At 41.0% G+C, this 24,661-nt stretch overlaps 1 protein-coding gene across 4 annotated transcripts in view; it reads left to right on the top strand.

Moving 5' to 3' along the window:
- Positions 1–24,661, top strand: part of LOC145437835 (dual E2 ubiquitin-conjugating enzyme/E3 ubiquitin-protein ligase BIRC6-like) — a 90,013-nt gene that overhangs the window by 23,907 nt on the left and 41,445 nt on the right. For 3 of the 4 annotated variants that reach the window (XM_080315141.1, XM_080315138.1, XM_080315137.1), the window contains exons 22-38: positions 26–166; positions 463–576; positions 1,555–1,705; positions 3,173–3,252; positions 3,494–3,546; positions 5,228–5,360; positions 6,410–6,449; positions 6,939–7,038; positions 8,971–10,298; positions 12,423–14,015; positions 14,524–14,663; positions 15,190–15,304; positions 15,766–15,930; positions 17,304–17,437; positions 20,136–20,501; positions 21,543–21,744; positions 23,062–23,183. In XM_080315141.1, coding sequence (XP_080171267.1) covers positions 26–166; positions 463–576; positions 1,555–1,705; positions 3,173–3,252; positions 3,494–3,546; positions 5,228–5,360; positions 6,410–6,449; positions 6,939–7,038; positions 8,971–10,298; positions 12,423–14,015; positions 14,524–14,663; positions 15,190–15,304; positions 15,766–15,930; positions 17,304–17,437; positions 20,136–20,501; positions 21,543–21,744; positions 23,062–23,183 — 4,977 coding nt within the window. The remainder of the gene's footprint in view (positions 1–25; positions 167–462; positions 577–1,554; positions 1,706–3,172; positions 3,253–3,493; positions 3,547–5,227; positions 5,361–6,409; positions 6,450–6,938; positions 7,039–8,970; positions 10,299–12,422; positions 14,016–14,523; positions 14,664–15,189; positions 15,305–15,765; positions 15,931–17,303; positions 17,438–20,135; positions 20,502–21,542; positions 21,745–23,061; positions 23,184–24,661) is intronic. The other variant, XM_080315140.1, reaches the window with a different exon arrangement.

Raw genomic sequence — 24,661 nt, 5'->3', positions numbered from 1 at the left:
ATTCACCTAAAATTGTTCGATTCAGGTCACGCTTCTGAAGCATAAGGAACTGGGAAATAGAGGTTCTAATCCTTTAGGCTTTCATGCGAGTCGCTCCAATGAAAATATGGCTCACGGAAAGGATTTGGGTGAAGTCGCGAGTTTCCATGCAAAAATACAGCATTTGGTGAGTTGTGGATTGTTATTTGTAAGGCTTTGAGCGTTAGAGTCGATCAGTGACAAAGTACTTTTACTTTTCCAGAGTACTCAATTAGATTTTGCCTCGTTGCACTACTTACTTGGACTCAACTGGCTATGTTTTTATACTATTTTAACTTGTACTTGTGTTTGTGTTGACATTTACTGCATCGCTTGTAGTTCTAGTTGAGCATGGTTTGGTGTTACAGCTTTGCTACTCCAAACAAAAACAATTGATCGGCAAAATAAAATGTAAGATTATCGTGAAATGGCGTTGCATTGCAGCTCAGCAAGGATTTTGTGGACACGATGCTGGACAGGGATGTCTCGAACCCTGTTCTGCTGGTGGTGAGCACTGCATCCGGCGGATACTACATGATGGACGGCAGTGGAAAAACTGTGAGCTTGCTCATTCACACTTCTACGAAGTACTTTTTAAACTGGTCGTCAAACTGGAATCAATCACTTTTCAAAACTCGCAACTACAACTAAAACTAGAACTACACATTTTTCCAAACTTTCATCTACAACTAGAACATGAACCACTCACTTTTTAACTTTTGTAAACTCGCAACTACCATTATAACTAGAACCTCTTGTAACTAGCACTACCTGTACTCACTTTTCAGAATTTGGAAGGAACACATCCCACCGTCTGTCAAATCTTATATCTCGAAATCGCAGCATAACAACCCGCTTGTTCTCGAACATAATCAGGCCATGGGTCAACAGTCTTCTATTGGCAAACTTTTACTCGAAAATCATACATGTGCTGCTAATTATCAGGAGGACATGTCCTCTATATTGGCTAATAGTCGCATATTTATTTCATTTGTCTGTTCTTGAGTCCACCATCATCACTATGAGTAAACCTAGTTTATGCCAACAGAAAGAATTTGTGTATCATTTGAAAATCGCGCATTAACTTGTTTTGCTTCGCTATCTCCGTGCCAACGATACAGTTTTTCTAACTTTGTATATTTTCTGTGTGGCGTCATAATTAGCGATATATATTGTTGTTAAACATAATTATGTGAATTATCGCATTATTGCTGACGATATCCCCTGACGAGCGTCAGCCGAAAAGCTTTGGGAATAAATATGAATATATTATTCAAATAATGTTCCGTACTCCCAAACGTCTCTTTGCAACTAGAACTAGAAATACAACTTTTCACTTTCCAGAACTGGCAAGTAGAATTAGAATTTCTCACTTTTCAAACCTCGCAATTACAACTTGAAGTAGAACTACTCTAAAAAAACAGTTGTTAGTTGACCATCGACTAAATAGAGTGGGGGTTTGTACATAATGTACAAGTCTGCCGTCATTAGGTCTTCGCAGCATGTGCTAACGATAATGAAATCTCGTTCTTGCAGGTTCTCGTGTTTTGCAAGAGTGAAGCGGGCGTGCTACCCGTTTCTTCCATGGTGGAGCTCAACAGCTACATGCGGGTGAAAGTGGGCGGAAGCGATTTTCGCTTGTTGGCTAACTCGTTCAGAATTTGTACGAGAGACGATTTGGAACCAAGTGAGTGGGCTCAATACAGGATCATGCTTTTTGTACTCTGTGATAGTAGGTTATCATTCGGGCTCGCTACAATGATTCGAGCTTTCAAATCTTGCAATTTTTGTAATGAGTAAGGCGGGCTTTTTTGACATGTCAAAATTTATCAAATTTGTTCATAAAGTCTATTTTTTTGACGTCTGCATTTCGTTTGTATTGTAGATGTTGCACTGTCGGTGAACTTATCATTTGATATTTTATAGTTTGTGGCGTACTTTAAAGACCTACCCCGTTGTAGACGGCCCATTGTTTGCTCATTGTGAAGCATAAACGGTCAAATAAAACAAATAGGTTGACATGGTGTTATGGCCAACGTACCGCAATATCCTAACTGAAGAAAGACTTCTTGGGCATTGGTTCTTTGATCAATAAGCGCATGATGGAAAATTGTGATGTAGACAGTGTTGTCAGAATGAAGCAACATGGCGTGTCACCAGCAGTGTACGCACAACTATAGTGTTGTCAGCCAACAACTGCTGCTGTTGAACGTCCTTGGCAAGCTTCTTAGTAAGGACACGTACCTTTTTACCCAAGAATGTAGGAAAGTCACTCTCGTTGTACTACAACATTTTTTCCATTATTTCTACCATAATACGTATTGTAACCACTGGAATTCTTCATAGGGCCAGATTTCGTTAACATATTGGTTTTTTCATGTAAAAAATTGCCTGTTTCTTAGCCAAAATCGTTTTTTCCTGCCAAACTACTTCGTTAGGACAGCCAGTTCCAACCAGAAATGAAGATAAGTGGTACAATTTGAACATTATGTGGGAAAACACCTAATTTGCATTCGTTAGGTCAAAATTTGGTCTAAATTCAGTTTGTTCAGGTCAAAAAAAGTCAAAATTTTGGTTTTTTAGGTCAAAATCTTCCTTTTTCTAGGTAAAAAAAACCCGCCCTAGTAATAAACAATAAAGTTTTGATATTATTTTCCACTGTGGGAGGCTCTAAACCTCGATTCGTCGTATTGCAGCGCACAAAATATGAAGTACCGTACGAAGCTACACACGTTGGTGGGTAGTAGTTGGGATGAAGTAGACTGGGTGGGGGCGAAAAAATACCAAATATTCTATTGTATTCTTTGTGGTCGCATGCAAAGCACCCATCTGAACTTTCCGCATCCTCCATACTGCTGTGACGTCATGATCCAAAATCATTCAGGTGGTCGATTTTAACCAGCTCTACTTATCATTCGTTCCTAAGACAATGTTATTTTGAAGCGAGACAGAATAATGTCACTTCTGCAGCTTTTAAACCAAAAACTAGCTTCCCAATATAAGCGGCTATGAAGACATGATAAAATTAGGTATTATCACGTGTGTGTGTGTGGCACTTTTCTAATTATTTAATTGGTCTCGAATTTCCTGTGATCTCTTACCTTTTTTTGAATGTATTACAACCATTTTTGCAACAATATCTTTCTCATAACAGGCTGTTCTACGAAGGAGTCTGAAAAATCGGAAACTAATCTTTGTGGTAGCAGTGTGGACGCGGAAAACGATGAAAACACGGTTGGTATATTTGTTCTTTGGGTTCGGTTAGCTTTTTTTGCACGGAACCTTCATTTTTCGGAGATGTTTGTGGACCCCCTATTTTGACCTAGTACAAGAAATGTTTTTGAGCCTGGGTTGCCTTTGACATGATCAGAAATGACAAACGGTCCAAAATTCTGAGTAACCCACTCACAAAATGCTTTGCCGGCTTTATAGATTGTCAGTCTTACATTGTCAATTTCTTCTTGTCATTTTCTAGTCGTTGAAGCACGAACACGACCATGCTGCTGAAGAAAGCTGCGATTTTGGCAGGTAACGTTTGGTTATGCTCATTAGGGTTGTTCAGAAAAAAAACTTTTTCTTCAGAATTCACTGGCTACTAAAATTGTTACGTTGGTGAAAACAACGTTGCACACCAACTTTGAGTCAATTCCAACCAGTAGAAGTGATTTTCTTGCAGTAGAAAGTTTTGAATTTATCATTAAATAAAAAAATATTAAAAATTTTTCTGTCAACCCAATAAATTGTTAGCCTGTCAGTAGAGAGGATGCTCACCAGATTTGGCTCAATTCAAATCATCAGAAGCGAAGTTATTGCAGTAGAAAAATTTGGATTTGAATAAAATAGTATGTACGGTGGCAAACTCTGTAATTAATAAATATATAATCATAGAATTGGAAATTTTCCCACTGCAATAACTTCGCTTCCAGTGGTTGGAATTGAGCCAGATTCGATGTGCATCATCTCTACTGATAGCCTAACCATTTTATGGGGTTGACAGAAAAATTTTGAAATTTTATTTTTTAATGATAAATTCGAAACTTTCTACTGCAAGAAATCGCTTTTACTGGTTGGAATGGAGCCAAATTTGGTGTGCAGCGTTGTATTCACCACTACCTAACAATTTTATCACATAGCCAGTGAAATCTGAAGAAAAAGGTTTTTTTCAACAGCCCCAATGCTCATAGCTCATGGCAAATGATCATGCAATTTACTAGCATTTTACTAGCACTTTACTAGCAATTTTCAATTTTTTTTCGAAATAGTCACAAATCCACGTTTGTAGACTCTAATTCATTGCATTCATCACATCTTATTTTGACCATTCTCGAGCAAAAGCCGTAAAACGTGCAGATTTCATGTCTTTGGTGGAGCGAAATTTCATTTTCCCGTTAAAAATATTGAAGTAGGATTGTCAAAAGTGTAAATCTAAATGGAAAGATTTCCTCGCACAAAATCGGAGTCGAATGTGACACCTTTTTGGCAAATATGTGCTGGAAATAGTTTAGCCCTGGCGGCACGATACAGAATTTGCACGGGGGTGCTTTTTCTTGGCGCGGGTTCGTGGTTGAATCTGTTTGCTACGTTGGACAACTGCTACATATCCAGCTTATCCTAATAACAGTAGAATTGGATTGATAGCTATGCCGTTTTATTGAAATTATGTTAGAACTGGAATGACGAAATTTGGAACAGCTTCTTGGAGGTACAGAACTCCAATATACAATTGAATAGTATTTTCATATTGAAATGAGCCCGAATATTTTCGGCTGACACTCGTCGGCGGAAATCGTCAGCAGCTAGTAGAGAATTGGAAAATACATTGTATATCAGCAATTGTATCACAAAATATGACGTCACCAGCATGAAATTTCGAATGAAGAGCGTTCAATGTACTATTTTCAGGTGGTACACAAACTCTCTTTGATGACAGAGTTTGGATTGGTGTATTTTGATAAAGGTCGACTCTGTCAACAAAAGGAGTTCGTGTACCACATGAAAATAGTATATCGAATCAGGATGGCAAATGTCTGGGGCTGACTCGTTCACATTATACAGTTCTGCAGATTTTTTTGGAATCCAGATATAAGATTAGGAATAACATGAGAGCATTAAAACATGAGCCAAATTCGATTCGAATTAGATCACCAGCATTTCGTTGTTTAGTCCGATTGGACAAGCGTGTAATCCAATTATGTTTTCAAACACTCAGATCCGACGTTCTGTTCGGTCCTGCGCTGCTGTCGAACTGGACCGATTCTTCGGGGCTTGGAGGCGTCGTCACCATCGCTGGCAAGAAAATGATGGGGTGCGGGAGGCAGAAAGCACTGATTTTGCTCATTGAGGTTGGCAGGTTTTCGATGGCAGAAACAAGGTGGAAACACCTCATTCACTGTGCCAATTGCGCTGGGGCATTGGAATTTTTTTTAGAGAGATATTGTGTGTATGTGTCTTGGGCTTGGCGGATATTGGATTTCTTAAGCCGATACCATGACACTAATAAGCCAATAAAATCTGTCAGACTTAATGCTAACTCATTGATACCTTCCTATGTGATATTAGGTATGTTTAAAATGTTTAAGGACGTAAAAAGTTTGGAGCAACTTGCTCCATTATTACATGCTCTGAACCGTCCTAGGCCGTAGCAGTTTATTTTTATGTTTAGCGATTAATTATATATACTCGCGTCAAAACCAGAGCTGGTCCATGTTGGTATTTGAGTGGCAGTAGATGGAACACAGTGAAAAGGAAAATAAGTAGTTTTGGCATGAAAAATGTGGAAGCACGCATTGGTTCATTTCTGACTAACGTAGTTTGGGAGACATTAGCAGATTTCGAGATTTTTAGGGGTATGAAAATTCCAATTTGATCAAGATTTCTCTATGTTCCCAGGGGCCTACAGCTACAATTCTGGTATCAGATTGTATAACTCCCAGAGTTATATCGAAAGCATGCATTGGCTTATTCCTGGCTGATGTCGTTTAGGAGATATTAGCAGATTTCAAGATTTTTGGGGGTAGAAGTTGTCTTCAAACTACCCACCACTTTTCTGAGTCGTTCTAGTTGTAGGCCTACACTTTCAAAATCCGGTAGTTTGCACAAGTCTGAAATCAACTGGTCCTTGTACTCGAGCGGCATCTGATGCAGACTCACGCAACTACATAAACTTCCGTGCTGTGATTTTAATTCTGGCTAATTTCTGTTTTTCATGAAAAATCCTGTGAAACAAGCCAAATTATAATCCAATTTGGAAAAAAATACCATGTCGCTATTATTCTAATCAAAATCTAATTTCGAAAAGTTGTAGATTTTCTATTTTCTCACTCTGATCTGCTGACTGCATCGACAATCTGTGTCAAAACAAAATAATACTGAATCGTTTTTTTTTCTTCAGAATGTGAAAAAAGTGACTCCAGCCAGCAAGGAGCCGACAGGTAATCACCTTTATTGTAACTTACAAGGTTCTCAGTCACCGGTCCATTTTCCTTTTCAAGTATTGACTCGAGTCAAGTCGAGTCATTTTCAATTCTTCACCGAGTCCAAGTCATAATGTGTAAGCCGGGTTTAACTCGCCTGTGAAAATCTCGGTTGATGTCGAAGGCCTCAGTTTCACAATTAATTCAATTTTGTCACTCTTAGCATGTTTATTCAAACAGATCAAAGTCTGTTTTTGGGCCTGCTGTTCAAATCGCTACTTGTACACGAGTCTTGAGTCGAGTCGTGCACAAAGATTTGAGTACAAGTCGACTCAATATACAAACTGACTTAAGTCCAGTCGAGTCGTTTTGTATTTCCAAGAAAATGAATCAAGACAAGTCGTCTCATTACAACGCAACCTGTCAAAATGTGTTCGGCCTTCTACAATCTCCTCTGATTCTTCATCATGCTGAATGCTCAAATCAGCTGTGTATACATTTTTCCAGCAATTCCAAAAGAATTTCGATCTGCCGAAAATCTCGATCATCTTCAAGAAATATCGGTCACCATTTACAAACCAAGCCGTGTTCTGGTGAAACAGGAAAGGTGCGACGTATTACCTTGCTAGCTTCTACTCCATAGCCTTGTCACTAGGGCAAGTTTTTGTTGCGGTTCAATCCGTGGAAAGTTGCAATTACATTTTTGAAAAAAGTTGCCGAAGTTGCATTTTGACCACATTTTGCTCGGTTGACTAAAAAAAAGGTCAATTTTTCGGCTCAGCTCCCGAAATACCCGTAAAAGCGTTACTTTGGTGCTGATTTACGGTGTTTCAGTCGAATTTGGCCGTGTATTTCACCAAAATGAAAAATACTTTCATGAAAAATCGAAAAAGTTGCAAGAAAAATATGGACAAAAGTTGCAAAAAGTTGCACTATAAGAGTCCTTCAAAGAGCTTAAAACAGCATTCTACATATCTTACGAGTATTTAGGAAGCTGCCGGAAGCTGTAAAAAAAAGTTGCAAAGTTGCAAAAACTTGTCCTACTTATCCCACATGTATAGCAGCTTGATTTAATCCCGGAGAAGCTCCAAAAAGTGATTGTTGGCATTAGAGTAATACTAGAATACAAGCAGTAGCACTACAAGTACAAGTAAAGACAGACAGGTGAAAACTACTTGAAGTGTAAGTTGAAGATGAAGATATGAAAGCACTCGAGTATCTATCTTACTTATGGTATTCGATTGAAGGCTGCTTTTCAAATTGCAAGCTGTGCTAATGACGATAAAAAGACTTGCCATATTCCAAAATAAATTCGATTACTGCAAAATGGGCGCTACGGTTCTCGTGACAATTTCAATCATGAAAACGATGCAAACTTATCCAAAAACTATTTTCTAGTTGAAATTATTCTTACTCAACATACAAAAGTGTAGTCGTTTTGGCCAAACCTGTTCAAGTAGAAGTAGTTTAAACATCAAACCACTCGTGTACCGCTGGTTGGTGAAATTTACTGGATTCAGTACTCCAAAAAAGTAGAAATACTTGATAACTGACTACCTCTGGTGGTAATACATTTCTTCGTTATGTTATACGAGTGTTTTCCAGACGGTTTTCAAGGTGATCCATATAAAAAATGAGATCTTAGGATCTTGAGACCCAAATAAACAATCATAACATAATAGATTGAATTGTTTCATAATTTTGAAGTGAAATGGGTTGAAGCTGCGATTAACGTTTCTTAAATACGGGCCAATTATGTATTTTCGAGTATTATCAGATTTTTGTTTTCAACTACATTTAATGGTACTTTTCAAATTCCGGTACAATATCCGTAAAAACAAGCTGCCCATATGTTGGGAAACAATAGATTCTTGTTATTTAACAGTTTTCGTAGACACGCCATAAAAACCACTCGGTAGCCTATAATAGGGTTGTTCAAAAATAAGTTCTTTTTTCCGGATTCCCGGAATTCACCGATTGAATTGTCAGGTTGCCCCAAAAACGGTACACCAAATTTTGCTAAATTCCAATCACTAGAAGCCAACGCTGAGCCAGTTGAAATTTTTGATTTTATCGAAGAAACCCCAACCCCATGAAATTGTTAATTTGCCTCAAAAGAGCAATGCATACCAATTTTTGCCTACTTCAAATTGGTAGAAGCAGAGTTATTGCAGTAATAAAGTATTGCATTGATTGTGGCTAATCCCTGAATTGTGAATAAAAAAAACTGAAATAACCCCGCTTCTACAGTTTGGAATTGCGTCAAATTTGATTTCCGTTATTTTTGAAGACAATTTCATGGCATTGACAGTGGAATTTAGGAAAATTGTAATTTTGTATAATAAATTCAAAATTTCAATAGGCTCCGTGTTGATTTCTACTGGTTGGAATCGAGCCAAATTTGGTGTGCAGTGTTTTTCTAGGTATCCTCTCAATTTAATCGGTGAATCTCAGGAATCTGGAAAAAACCTATTTTTGAATGACCCCACTGTATCATGACGCTGCTATCTACTACCTTTGTGTAATTTCCCTGTTACAGGTTGCAAAGAATGCGCCTTCTACAATGCCGGCATTTGCACGCCAAGCTACTCTCTAGTTTGTGCCGGGAGTCTTCCGCCGCCGGGTGGTACGTGGCCGAGAGTCTTCCGGAAAAGATAGTAGCCCTTGAAATCCTGAATTGGGTGGCCGCCTTGTCACCAGCCACCCCGGTATCTTCACCACAGACTCCAAAGACGGACGTAACGTCGGAAACGCAAACCCTGAAACCTGATAGTGTAAAGAAACCTAATCTCTACACTATGGCGCATCTCATGTGCTATTTCGTACAGAGCAGAAAGTACTTTGTGGACAAACACGTTAAACAGGGTGCCGCGGTCGAGTTCGAGTTTAGTTTGAAGCAATTTTTGATGCAGTGTTTTCTGCAACAAGGTCGCGACGTGGCCAGCAGAGCCTACCGACTTGTCACCAACACTATATTGTCTTCACACGCGCGGGGATATCATGCGGTTGCTAAATTGGAAAAAGTCAACGCCAGAAACTACTTATGCGGTACCGTTATCGAATGCTTGAAGGCAGCTACAAAAATGAGCATAACATCGGCGTACGGTCTCAATGGTTTACACGAAATATTGAGTATTTTCATGAATACGGAATTGTATCGTGTGAAAAACTTGAAGGAGGCTTCGAAATGGAAGGCGCATCTAAACGAATGCTTCGCATTTGTGGCCAGCGCCTCTGAATTAATGCGCGACGCCATCAATCCTTTAGACAAGATTTTGAGAGCGAATCATGGACTTTACGCGTGTCCATTTGACAGCCCCCTCACGGTGACGGATTTGGAGTCGGCCGTGCAAAAACGTACCGTAAAAGACCCGAGTTACGTGAAGCACGACGCAGATTCGACGCAGTATTCGTGGGACGAGTATTTTAGCGGCGAGGAATTTGATTTGTACGAATTAGCGAACCCCCACGAGTTGAGTTGCGCGAAAGTGGTTTCTGTTTTTGATTCCATTGACGAATACTATATCAACGCCCGATTTAGCATCATGGAATGCCAACCTTTGCATTATACCTGCATAGAATCGAGCGAAAACTGCGTGTTTGGGTATGACGCGAACAGCGACGACGAATCTGTGATTTTGAAGGGATATCCGAAAAACAAACCGTCCGTTTCGACGGAAGCGTCGTCCCCTGAAGGGCTTCAAGATTCTGAGGTTTGCGCCCTTTTGGACTATTACATGGACTTTGGGAAGTTCGCCAACTCTAACACCGAATCGGGGCAAAAGGCAATACTGGCCGAATCCTACCAAATGGACATTTCCACCAGCAGTAATGATACGATGGAGACGACTCTTGAAGAAACGCCAGGTAATTTACGCTGAATTTTCTCAGCTATGCACCTAATTAAATACTTCCAACCAGTAGCCTCATTGCTACAAAAGAAATAAGTTTTCAATTTATATAATAATGAATAATTTTTTTTGCCATATTTTTCACCCCATTCAATTGTTGGATTGGCTATAGAAACGGTGCTCACCAAAATTTGGCTCAATTCCAACCAGTGGGAGAGGAGTTATTGCCGTCAAAAATTTAGATTTGAATAAAATAGTATGCACGGTGAGCTCAACTATTTCATTCACTTTCAAATTATTATAACAAACAACAAACTTTCTTCTGTAGCAATGCGGCTACTGGTTGGAATTGAACCGAAATCCGTGTGCAGGCTTAAATTAGGTAACCTAACATGTTTACCAAGTAGTCGGTGCAATTACAGAAAAAAATCATTTTTGAACCCCCCTACTATCAGGCGCGCAGCCAGGGGGGGTCGAAACCCCCACCTTTAGAAACACGAAACCCCCTCCGTTAATGCTGAACCTCGCCCTTTTTAGATGACCGCTCTGACGCTAATACTCGGTTGCAATTCATTAAGTCGTATTATCAGTATCGTGCGCGGCCAATTAACGAAAGGCTAATTAGCGAGATTCGTCCTTGCGCATTGCACTGCACTTGCACGATGTAGAGCGACACGATCTGCCGCTGAGATGAATGCGAAATCAGGTCATTCGTTCCGCAATCATTACTAGCCTGATTTACCGCGTCTCCAACAAGCCTGATTCCGCTGGCTTGAATAACCACATCTGCAATAGGCCCTGTGACTGTGTGCACGATATCTTCGATGGCCTACATAATCGCATCTGCAATAGGCCTAGTACTAAAGATATCGCTAGCCTAACTACCTCGTCTTGGGCCTACCATGCTTTGGCTCCTATAACGCGATGGCTTGGATAAAATGCTATCAAGTATATGCTGATTAGCGATTGTGATTAAAGTGTGACATCTCGTAACTGAATGACATCGAATGTCCGCAATCATGTTCAACGCGCACGCACATGCGTAATTGATTTCCACTAGTCTTCAGTTATAGTCCAGTAGGCTTGAGTAAGGTTTGGACCACCTGAAATCGGCGTCATTATAGCACATATTTTCCATAACAACTCGTACATTTTTACTTGTCCACATCGTCGCCGAGGCTACGTAAGACGCAACACGCATTGATAAGCGGGCGTATTTAATTGTTGGACGCTTTGATAAGAGCGCGAATTTCATTGTTCGACGCGTTGATGAGCGAGCGTATTCAAATGTTCGACGCGTGCGTATTTCATTGCTCACGACAGATCATGGAGTCGCTAATTAACTGCACTTCCGGACTCGTCGACAAGCTTATCATACCCCTATAATCGCGAACACTGGGATGTTGTATAATCGTTATTTACGCATCGTATGTACTTAACCCTGATGAATCAATGCTACGTTACTAAATTCGGATAAAATCGAACCCCCCCTTTTATTTCAAACCCCCCCCTTATTTTTCGACTGGCTACGCGCCTGCCTACTCTGCATGTGTGCTTGTATGTTAGGATTGTTCAACGCCACACACCAAATTTATTTCAATTCCAACCTGTACCAGTGAAGTTATTGGTACACAAAATTTTTGATTTGAAAAAGAGTAGTATAAGATGGCAAATTCTTTAAATGTTATTGATTGAAGATCTAGCCACCATGAATGCTATGGTTTCAAATCGTCGATTTTGAGCATCAATGACTTCGCTGCTACTAGTCTGAATTGAGCGAAATTTGCTATGCATCGTTTTTGTAGGCAACTTAACGATTCCGTGTGGTCGCAAGTTAAATTTAGAAAAATATTTTTAATAAATTGAAACTCACTTAGCTACGATTATACAAATTGGAATTGAGGTAAATTTGGTGTCCAGTAATTTTTAGCCAACCTAAATTGTGTCGAATAATCGGTAAAATTTGTAAAAAAAAGTCTTTTCGAGTTATTCTCTACTAGTTATGGTCAACAACCCCTTGCGAATTTTGCGTGAAAATAGACGGGTCTATTTTGATGTGAATGTATGGTCGAGAATCTCTGTACCACTGAGACACTTGCAAAGTCCCAATCCATGTACTCACGGTCATGTTTTATTGTAGAATCTTCAGCCCAGGGAGGCTCCAACAAAGAGGAACCGGAAGAAAATTCACATCACCGCTACCACATTCCGAACCTGAGTTTCTTGACCCCGCGCCAGTCCCACATCACCATATCGCGGCTTCATTCGGGCGCAAAACGTGGGGTCGTTCTCGATTTTTTTCATTTCATCGAGCTCACGGACATCATCATACCTTCGTGCAAAGAAATCTCGTCTCTGATCGTAGAGGCTTGGCCGGCGGAATCCAAAAGAAAACCGACCGTGAACACCCCTGGATTTGTAACTGTGGCCGTCAGTTTGGATATTAATGACCATCATTTCCACCTGACTAACGTGAGCCCGCCTTTGATCGCTCGATACCTTCGTATCACGGTGGCGGGACGTTTTGGATCCTCTAACCCGCAAACTGTTGTCAAACTGGGTCAGTATTTCGGACGGCCCTCGTTTGTGTCCAACGACAGGTCTTCCAGCGCCAACGAACCCATCAAACCGAGTAAAATATCTTCGATGAAAAGCACCGGCGACGCTACTTGTAGCAAAAAGAACGTGAAACAGTCCGTGTTTCATTGTGCCGATTTGGCGATGTTGGATAAAGGAAAATACGCCAGTCAGCAGTATTTGAAATGTTTGCGTAAATATATCGAAAACGTGAACTGCAAGTACGAATTGATGTGCTCCGAACTGAAATATTTGCTGTCTTTGAAAACGAAACTTGGCGATCACGCAGGTAAAGTGGGCGGGCGGCGTCAAAATTTATCGCAAGGACGCGTTTACAGAGCGTACAGAAAATGTGTGGGTTTGCAAGTGCGTAAAATCCGGGTGGAGCACGCCATCCGTTATCTCGAGTCTGTAGACGGCGTCTCGAGCGTGAAATCTGGAGACGTACCTTCGTTCTCGCAACTGGAGCTTCAAATCGAGCTCATGTTGAACACGATCGTCATGCTGCAACCCGCAATACTGCGAAAAGTTGCGATACACCGGATGCATGAAATTGAATTTCCTCGAGCTATGGCGGTCGACATGTTTCAAAATTTGATCGGATTCGGAAACCCGAGGGTACGCGTCCAGACTTGCAATCTTTTAATAGCTCACTGTTCCGCGTACGCGTGGTGGGGGTCTTTTTTGGCTGGTTTGCTGTCCGCGTATCTGATCGACGGTGCCCCGACGCCGTGTCTTACGAAGGCGCATCTCGTGTCTGTGTTTTTGGTGTTGGGTCAACGGACTCTCGTGATACCCGGAAAGGGTGAAGATATGATGAGAAACATTTTGAAACTGATTGAAAAATCTTTGCCGCCGCGTGACGGAAATAGCAGTGTAGCGGGAGGAAAGTACGGCCCGTTCGCGGTGTTACTGCTGATCGCCTCCCATTTGACCGAGAGTATATTGTGGATGAACGAAGCGTATGTGGACCGCGTCTCTCCGCGTCTGATGCGGTATTTTGGGGGCCGCGGACCCGTGCGGGATATTTTGGGGAAAATGGCAGATCCAGGGACGTCCAAGATGCAGATTTTGAAGAAAGAAACGCAGAAGCCCCCGAAATTGTTGCCCCCTCACTTGTGGCATCAGCCCACTTCAAAAGATGGACCTGCACAAGGTAGACATACATGGATTTCACAATGTTTGAAAGCAAAAAATAGATCAATGCAAAGCAAAGCCAAACTTTCCAAAATCACGTCAAGTCCTACCTGAGGAGTAAACGATGACAACTTTGCCCTCTTTTGTAGATTCCATACTGTCATATCCTAAATTATCAAGTAGGAACTTCAAATCAAAACTGCCACACATTTGGTTTTGACAGCTTTGCCGATAAAAATGGTAATGCAAGTGAAGTTTCACTGATTAGAAGAACTGTAAGTGAAAGGTATTATGAAAGTCTTTGCTTTCAAGTAAGTGTGCAACTAGAACACAAGTTGAGACATCTGTATGAAGTATATCCTTATTAACAACGACGGGATCAATCTCAATCTGTTGCTTAGGCATGTATTTGTAGGCTGTCCGTGCTTGAAATCATCAGGAATTACTTGGCCAACACGTTCTTTACTATATTTGTAAAGACGGATAGTTATTATCTGTTGTTTAACAGTATCTTGTTTCTACTGCAGGTCATGCAAACAAGCCTACCGGCGCACACAAGTGGTTTCCTGTGAAGAAGATCCCCGCCGTGCAATACAATCCCTGGGATTTCATCAATTTCAGAAGACATGAGAAGAAAAATGCAGATGTAACCTCTGGTTTTGTAAAGGTAATGCTTATGGTAACGCATTGTAATCATATTTACATAATGAATATATGATTACAAAGTATATCAAGGTCTGTCAAGTATGCATTTTCAATGTCTTCGTTTTGTAATGGAATTTCAAATGTTAACTCTGCTGTCATAATTATATTATGAATCCGTTGATATCACACCTCATAAGAAATAGTGGTATTGGCCATTAGATTAATGAAATTATTGGCCATGTCCGTGACAAGTCCGTATGGTAGCAGGGGACTCAGAGAACTGCATTCTGTGATTGCTGCATGGGAATATTGGTTGATTTCTTACAGATTCCCTGTGTCCAGATGCAGCCTTTTCTTGTTAATTTCATGTCTAACCATAGCAATGTCTTTAAAGCTGTTCAAATGAATGCTCTGAGGTTTTGGAAATGCGCATATCCTTTTGATATCAGGTGAACGTATCGGGGTTATCGATGAAGGTGCTAGCATCGTCTGTAAAATTTGACATCTGTCGGGCTCTAGTTGTAAACTTACGTTATTTTTTGTGACAGACTTTAACGTGGCTGGAGGCGGTTCGAGAAAAGATTTTGCGCTCCCGAAACGAGCTCGTACAGCTTGCAGAAAGAGAGAAGATTTTGAAAGAAAAATTGCACTCCGACAAAATAGGTGCCGAATTTTTCAAGTCTCCGTGATGATCTTGACGATCGGTATTTGTGTTTTCTCGAAGGAGTTGTTTCATGATATGTTATGTCTCAGTAAGATGTTGCGCTACATTGTCAAAATCTATAGCCTATCGGTATGAATTTGGCATCGTCCATCAACGGCACAATGTATTTTTCTTGCGATCCGAAAACCTTGATTTTCAATCAGTAGTTGTGGGTAATGAATACCTTTACTTTTTGCCTATTAACACTACTCAGTCAAGTGGTTATGCTTTTAGCCTTCCACAACTTCTACTTGACAGTTTATTCGAGCAACAGTACTTAGTTTTTGAAATTTTTATTTTGTCACATAGAAAGATAGTTTTTTATGGAAAACGGCTTGCTTCTTACATTTATAATACAAGTACAAAATTTCTCTCTCTTTCAAATAGTCCCGTTTGCAATGCTTCAAATGTTGTCATTCAGATACAGAAGAAAAGAACTTGATCGGGGTGGAACTGTCTAGAATCTCTGTAAAATCGTCCGAGCAATACAGAAGTATACTCAGCCATCGCAGGCAGCTGGACAGGAAGGCTTTGAACGCCATGTTGGTCAACGCCAACCCTGCAGAAATGAAAGTGCAAGGTATAGGTAAAAGAGATGCCTTAAACTATTGCGCATTCCACTGTCTTTTTCTGAGTGTGCCCACGAAACGTGCCCCATTTTGTCTCTTTCGTGACATTCTCGATCCATTTTTAACTTGAACTAAACATTACACTAGGACAGAGGTCTCAAACTCAAATGTGCTCGCGGGCCAATTTCCTACTTTTGATGGCGCCACGGGCCGCAGCACCAGTAATAAGGGAATTCAATGTATTTCCAAGTAGGCTAGGCCTTATATGACGGGACATTGCAGACTGACGTTCTACACACATTGCAAAAATGTTATATGGTATTGTGAATTCACGTCTGGCACGAAAAAATAACATTTTTTAGATATTTGAGTAAAGTTGTTGCTGTACTTGGAATAGTTTGTTAACATAATTAGTTGTAGACAACATGTGAGAGAAGAAATGCTGTCGCGTTTCCATACCAGTTTGATGGTCTGTTTCGTCCGTGGTTGTACCTAGTTACGGCGTTCCGTGTCACAAAAGTCTTTCTCCGCTTGTATCTTTTAGACGCGACTCGAGTCAATTTTATTTTATCACCCATCGAGTCTATGAGTTGAGTAATTCTACAAAATTTCGCGCCCAAGTACAAATCACAATTTTCAGGACGCATCATCAACTTGTCATGTTTAACCATCATAAAGAAATAATGTCACGTGATAGGTTATCTTCTACTGCGATGTAACTTTAGAAAGTGATGTAATAGTGAAGTTTGACGAGTAGTTTCTGGCTTCTGAAGAAGTTTTAGAGCGAATTGTTAGATCTCAAATTGAAAAATCAATGGCGGTTAAATATTGTCGAATACTTGGAAATCCAAAATGCCGTCGCGGGCCGCGTGTTTGAGACCTCTGCACTAGGATATGAAGGACAAAATGAACTTCTGAAACTACTCGAATACTTGTTAGCGTATCATTTTCTACCACGTCTAGATTTGATATGTCTTTGAAATTGCCAATTTCAGAAATTGATTGCATTTAGAATTAGAGTATTGAAACATTTCAAAATTAGATTATGATCAAATTACTGTCATTGCTCTCTAAACAATAATTAGACAAGCAGAACGACCTAGTTGTCCAAATCTGAAACTCTCAGTAATTTTAATTCAAATCTGCTTTGAAAAGTAATAATACAGATAAAATACCCATGAGGTTTTATTTTGCCTACCCTCTTGAACTGCTCTAAGGCTCATGTCAGGTGTAAGCAGTAGCACTCGTATTGTGCTGAATCAACATCTTTTACGCACCATAATTACTGCGTTTACTATTTTTGCATGCAATATTAATTAGTATAAACAAGCGTCCAGTAGTATGGTGGGGTATCAATATTAGCTACTAAATCATCATTTCTTTTATTCAGAAAACGTTCCATCGCTGAAATCCTTCATCAGAGTCTCCTTGGCGTTGTGCCAAGAAGTGACAAGGAAAATTCTGCTTCTACTTCTGAACGATAACACAACTTTACCGTCAGATTTGGTCGTTCTTATGTGCAAGGTACGTCCATCAAATTCGCTTGCCGCGTTGGAGAGTGGTTTTGGGAAATGCAGGTCTGGCAGACACGGCCTCTACGTTTCATCGCTTTCACGAGCCGTGTGAAATGACCCCTGCGTCACGGAAACTTGATATAGACCTGGAATAATGCAAATCACAGGCGCCGACTTTTATTTTTTTACGAGGTGGCGAAGTCTTGTGACGTCACAATTGTTCCCTGTCGATGACGTCATCGTCGCACTAAAACGCACTTTACTTCATGCCGCTGGTGTGCGTGCAGCGTTAAACCGTTCGCGTTTTACGTTACGTTACGTTTTAATACCGGCCCTGCACTCATTATTATCAAACCATGCAGTCGAGTTATTAAGTGGAATCTTGAAACGGTACGATCATCCGTCCGTCCGAGGAATGCATCGAACAAAAATCAGAATTTACGTCACTCAGAATTTGGAGTTTGTTATTAACCCGCAATGCGTCGAGTGTGTAACGAAATGCACAACGCACTGGGCTGGCAAGTTCGCAAGTAACACACGACAACTCTCGAATATGAGATTTCAAACAGACAATAATGATGATTACAAACGCGAAATCGCGCAGCCAATCAGCAATTGTCTTTTGCGGTTTCGGGCTTCGCGTTGGGAAGCTCGCATCGCGGCAATTGTTTGCAGATTGAAACATTGATTTTGGCAGCATTGGTTCATTTCCCGATTTACGTTCGCTAAGCATTTTTGGAGTACATCCAGGCGCATAGCCAGTGGGGTTTCGGGGGCCCCTCCTTAAAGCAAAACCCGTCCTTTTCCAAATAGCGCTCTGACGCTAATACTCGGTTGCAATTCAGTCGTATTATCAGCGTCACGCGCGGCCAATTAACGAAAGGCGTGTCGACAATAAGCGAGATTCGTCCGTCCGTACATGCACAATGTAACAGGACACGATCTCCCGCTGAGATAATTGCGAAATTAGGTCATTCATTGCCCCGCGCTCGGCAATTGTTGCTAGCCTGATTTATCGCGTCACCTACAAGCGTAATTCCGCTGGCTTCAATAATCGCATCTGCAATAGACCCCGTGCGCACGGTATCATCGTTGGCTTACAAAATCGCATCGGCATTGGCTTGGTGCACACGATATCATCACTGGCCTACACAATCGCATCTGCAATAGGCCTAGTACGAAAGATATCGCTAGCCTAACTGCCGCGTCTCGGGCCTACCATGCTTTGGCTCCTACTTCCCGATGGTTTGGATAAAATGCCGTTAAGTATATGCTGACTAGCGATTCTGATTAAAGAGTGTCATCTCCAAACTGAATGACATCGAATGTCCGCAAACATATGCGACATGTGCGTCCATGCGTAATTGATTTCTGCTAATACTTGAACATAACCATCAAAAGCTGTGTGTCAAGACTTGAGTTATAAAAGAGGTGAGGTTTGAACCACCTGAAATCGGCGTCATTATAGCACATATTCGATAAAAACTCGCACATTTTGACTTGCGCAAATCGTCGCCAAGGCTACATAACGTAGGATGCGTTAATAAGCGCGATATTTAATTGTTCGACGCGTTGATAAGCGCGTCGTATTTGATTGTTCACGACCGATAACGGCTAATTAACAGCACGTCCGGATTCGTCGACAAGCTTATCATACGCGTATAATCGTCAACATGATGATATCGTTCTCACCAGACAGAAGCCCCCAATGCAGACGTGATTGCGTAGACAAGCGATGATATAGTTTGAACTGGGCCTACTGCAGATGCGATTGTTCAAGCCAGCGGAATCAGGCTTGTTCGAGATACGATAAGTCAGGCTAGCGACGATTGCCACGCGCACGGCAATGACTGACCTAATTTCACGACCATGTCAGCGGGATATCATCACAGACTCTTCGCGCTAATTAAAAACTTGCCTCTCGCAAATCGGCCGCACCGAACACTGATAACACAATTATTGAATTGGAACTGAATATTGGAGTTACAATGGTCATTTCAAAATGACGGGGTTTCGCGTTTCAAACGGAGGGGTTCGAATCCCTTGGCTGCGCGCCTGGAACACGCGCGTAATAAAAACGAAGACGTTTCTAACGAGGTCGCATCGATTCGCCTGATTACTAATTACTGGTCACAAACAACTTGGCGTTTCAGCATTTCGTACGAGGTGGCCGCCACCTCGTAAATGTGGTGACGAGGTGGCTGCGCCACCTCGTAACCTCGTAAGTCGGCGCCTATGATGCAAATATTACAATTTTGAAAGGACGCGGCCCCTTAACCTAATTCACTTTTTCAAACTAATTACTCAAATGGAATTGCTACTTTTACTTCTACTTCTACCTGAGTAGTAAGCTGTGAAATGTGGTGAGGGATGGAAATGACTCGAGTATGTTCAAGATCTCATTTTTTAATTCTGCTCAAGTAGTTCTGACTGGATCTGAAATTGCTACATCCGCTCCTAAATCAGTATTAATTCGCGACGTTACTTGTACTTCAAGTAATTTTATGACGTTGCATTGACTTTTATTGAATGGCTACCTCTACTTATATTGGAATCAAAATCCATGATGTTACTTCAACTTGTGATAAAACGGCTACTCCGGCTCAAAAATGAGTAGAAATTCACATATGCCTAGGTATTCGCACTTATATTTGATAAGCAATGCTGGCTATTACAATAGCGCCAGTAACATTCCGTCTCATTTTTAGATGTGCAGTCAATTTTGCTACTGGACCAACCTACAATGCGTCCACTTCAACGGCCCGGCCAACAAGAGGCGCGCTGACCGTCCAGTCATCCTATCTCCACTGTCCCTGCCTCTACTCTTGTCCCAGGACGAAATCACGAGGCTGTTATTGGTGGCGTCCGGTGTGAGCGACGTGGCAACGCAAAACAACAGCCCGCCATTGCCCGTCAACTGCCGCGCCGGGCCTTGGGTGGAGCACGCGCTCAACCAGCTCTTGCAGGACATGTTCAAGTTTGAGAAGGCGGGTCTGATGAGCGCTTCCGCGGGGGACGCCGCCAAATGGGGGCAGGATAAAGGAGATGGCGATTCCGACCCGGCTGTTTCCAACGTGAGTTGTCCCATACCATTTTCGATCTGTTTTCTGGATCATCGTAGGTATCTAATTTGAATGATGAGTACAAAATGCGGCAATGAAATTCCAATCTGATTTGCTTTGTGAAATGTTTTTGTTCTCTCATCTATATTGTGATCTAATTTCTTGTTTTTCTGAAAATGCTACGAGAGAATTGTAGCCTATCGTCTGAATCGATCCAAGGTTGCTGTTATCGATAATTGGGAAATCTCTAAATATCGGCCTTGATAATCGGCCATGTCGATAATCGTTCGACCTCTAGTTACGATTCTAATTGTAATCTGATCTGACAACAACTGTAGTTATCATTCTAATTCTAGTGTAGTTTTGAATCAAGTTTTTTTGTTTTCCTGAAGCAAGCCTGCTGCGCAGACATTTACTGTTCTCATGCTCGCGGGATGGAATGAATGATTTGATATGAACTCAAGCTTGATTCAAATCCAAATTTTTGACCAATTCAGTAATTCTATTTTAATTTGGATATACTGGCCTTCTAATTGTAGTGTTATTTGGAAAAATGTAGCTGTCATTCTAGTTGTAGATTTGAAAGAAAAAGATCTAGTTGTGATTATAATGCTAGTCTAAATCGGGAAAACTGTATAAGTATCATTTTGATCGATTCCGATTTTTCATATTTCAGTAGAGACCTCATGGAATGATTAGGCTGCCTAAAACGACGATGATAAACAAATCCGGGTCATTTCCAACCTGCGAAAGCAAAGATTTTTAGGTCAACCGAACAATTTGATGGGGTAAAATTATAAAATGAAATCATTTCGAACAACCATAATCGAGCACTTTGAAAATATCCAGTAATGCTGTTGAAAAATAACGTTTTTCCTCCAATTCTACTGGCTATTCGATCAAATTGTTCGATTGGGTAAAATAACGCTTCACACCAAATTTGGCTGGACGCAACAATTGGGTTACTTTTTGTCGAATTGCCAGTGAACTTTGCCAAACAAAGTTATTTTTGTCTAGGTGCTGAGGTTAGATGTTTTAAATTCTTTGTTTCAGTTCATGAAATGGAGGTTGCAGTCCAAGTCTGACGTCGATAAAAAGCCAGAGAAAAGCCAGGACAATTCCGACACCAAAACTGCCGCCTCTAGCCAAGACACCCGACTGCAACTGGCCGACACATTTATCGGGTTTTGCGAGACTTTCATCAAAGAAATCAAGGACTTGTTGAAGCCGGAAGCAGCGCCGAATGAACTTTCAGGTTTGTAGGAGACGGTGGCATCGTTATAACTGGTGTTTTTCTGATTTGGCGCCACTTGGCAAAGTTTCAGCCGTCAAATACGCCTAATTTGGGCACCGGGTACCCTGGACAGGGTCGTAACCAAGTCACAAGGTTCCGAGTCGCAAGTCAATCTCACTTTCATAATTTTGACTCGAGTCAAGTCTGAGTCCAACGAGCAGAGTGCCGAGTTCGAGTCGTAGCATTTTGACTCGAGTCCGAGCCCAAGGCATTCTGTTCACTGTTCAATCCTATTCAACGCTCTTTTTTCAACTCTGCTCGAGTGATATAGAATGGCTCGCATTCATAATATAGTCATTTCCGTCAGTCCTAACACTTTCTGGCCCTATTTTCCAAGTATCAGGACTGATAGACGAAGTCCCAATCATCTGGTGACTTCACTATTTTTCCAAGTTACAATGAAATATCTGTCTTGCCGACCTAGTCTTGAGTCATATGACTTGCTTTGAGTCACACACAAAGACTCAAGTACAGGTCGAGTCAATACAAAAATTGACTCGAGTCAAGTCATTTTACGCAATTGAAATAATGACTCGAGTCAAGTCGAGTCACCAAAATAGCCGGACTCTAGTCGGTACAACCCTGGGACAACCGTTTTATTCAGCCAAAATGCTCAGAACAAAAGTAACACTCCCGTTATTTCGGATAATTCTATGTTCGATTCAGGCGCAGAGTCGCAGTTCTTATTGTTAGGTTGTGACTGGGGCGATTATTTTTTGACATGTAAAAAAATTGAATACCTAGTAGCCTATATTCATATTAAAATGAAGCCGAATATTTTCAGCTGACACTCGCCAGGGGTAATCGTCAGCAAGCAGTAGAGAATTGCAAAAAACACTGTATATCAACAATCGTATCACAAAATATGTTGAACAAGTCAAACTTTTGTCAAAATTGTAGTGTCAGGTCAAAAAATTGTCAAAATTGTTTGCGTATACAACATTTTTTTACAAGCCGAATGGTCTCTGTGTTGTGGTGATTGCACTGTCTGCTTTTCGCCTCCATGTGCTTATTTTGAATCTTTGCAATTTCAATAAATCGGTGACCAACTGACTATCAGAATATATAGCAAACTATCTCTACTTCAACCTTATCAGTTCTTCCTGAGTCAAATTCTCCAAAACAGTTTTTACTGCGATAAATGTCAAAATTTACAATTCTGGAGAAACATTTTGTGCTTGTCAAGTCAAAAATTAATCTCACTGCTAATGACACAATGCACACGACTTGATCCACATACGTCGAATACTTTGTGATGTTTTCAAATGTTTTATTCAGAACTTATGTTTGGAACGGACGATGACGAGCATTTTGCTCCCAAGTCGAAAAGCACGGTGCTGGAAACTGTGGAAGAAGTCATGTCCAAGATGGCACAAAACAGGCATCATCCTTGCTCTTATGTAAGTATATGGGATTACGGGATGAATCGGGGTACTTGAACTGTATGATACTGCTTATATCGGAGGGTTAGACTGAAATGTTATGCTCTGAATATTGAAAATGCATTACTCGAAGTGAAACTAGTACTCAGGGCCGTAGCCAGCCGAGATAAAAAGGGGGTAGAACTGAATAAAGGGGGCAGAATGAGCCTCTATGCGTCATACCTTTAGCGATAGCGACTTCTGTATTCCGTAGGCTTTTGAAAGCGTGACTAATTGGCGGATCTAATTACTGAAAGCGAGTTAGCAATCAACAGCTTGCATGGGATCGTGTTAGCAATCAACAACTTGCACGGGGATCATGTTACGATGCGCACGCGCTCATCCTGTGACAGTGCAGGAGATCTTATTTCAGTTATTTGTATTCAAATAAGTAATCGACCTTGAAACAATACCAGAACAACATTTCACTACGAACAATCTATACAGCGCAGAATCTGTTATATCTTCATTAATTTTGACATGATTCAATTCGCATGTAAAAGTAACGTCTTCTCAGCGGTTGAATTCCATTCATTTCGAACATGGCGCATATACTAATTGTACCGGCGTGTGAATAATGACTTATTCGCAAAGCGAGGGAATCTCAAATAAGTTTCCGTGCGGCTATTGAAGGCTGAATGCGTCCTGGTGGGATACCCATCACGAAAGGCATAATCTAGTATGACGTATATATGGTCATTGAGGTCAAGACAGTGCACAATAATGACATCAAAAATAAAATGGGAATCGAATTTATTGTGTCTTCACGCTGTTTTGGGGAACAGGCTTGAGTTCGGCAAAGCACGAATCAGATGCGATTGATTTCATTCAGTTATAAGTTGTTGTTTTCATGTTATTAATGTTCGTTATCGTTTACAATGAACTTTTGATGAGAAAACAACGCGTGAAAGACGCGACAAATGTCATTATTGCTCCACGACTGCATTCAGAATAAAGAGATTAAGCTGATCACTAACCCTCGCCAAGAGAAAAATGTAACAATGCCCCTTTCACGCTAGCATAGACGCGCTTCCATAGACGAGAGATCGACAAGAAAAAGGCATGTAATCAGCGTCGGCGATCGGCGTCGCGCTCAGCAAATTGAAATTAGGCGATAACGTGAAGAAATGTTATTATAGCGGTAGCTTTGACTTGGGATTTTCGGGATAGAATCGAGCCTGGAAGGGGGTAGAACGTTCTTCAATTCTACCCCCCTGTCTACGCCCCTGAGTACTACCCACTGCTTAAAATTACCAACTGGAACTAGAATGACTTATTTTCAAATTTGCAAGTAATATTACAACTATTCTATTTCCGAAATTCGCAACTAGAACTAGAAAACTCAACTAACCAGCCTCAATTCCGAAGCGAAGTCTTCATTTTAAAAAAATTTTATCGGTATCGAATCGACCCGCAAAACCCACCCTCTGGCTGCGCCACTGTTAGCAGGACGAGAT

This window comes from Botryllus schlosseri, chromosome 4, assembly GCF_051294905.1.
Source record: "Botryllus schlosseri isolate E-star chromosome 4, Bs_hap1, whole genome shotgun sequence".
NCBI lineage: Eukaryota > Metazoa > Chordata > Ascidiacea > Stolidobranchia > Styelidae > Botryllus > Botryllus schlosseri.
This window is presented reverse-complemented; position numbering and strand designations above follow the sequence as displayed.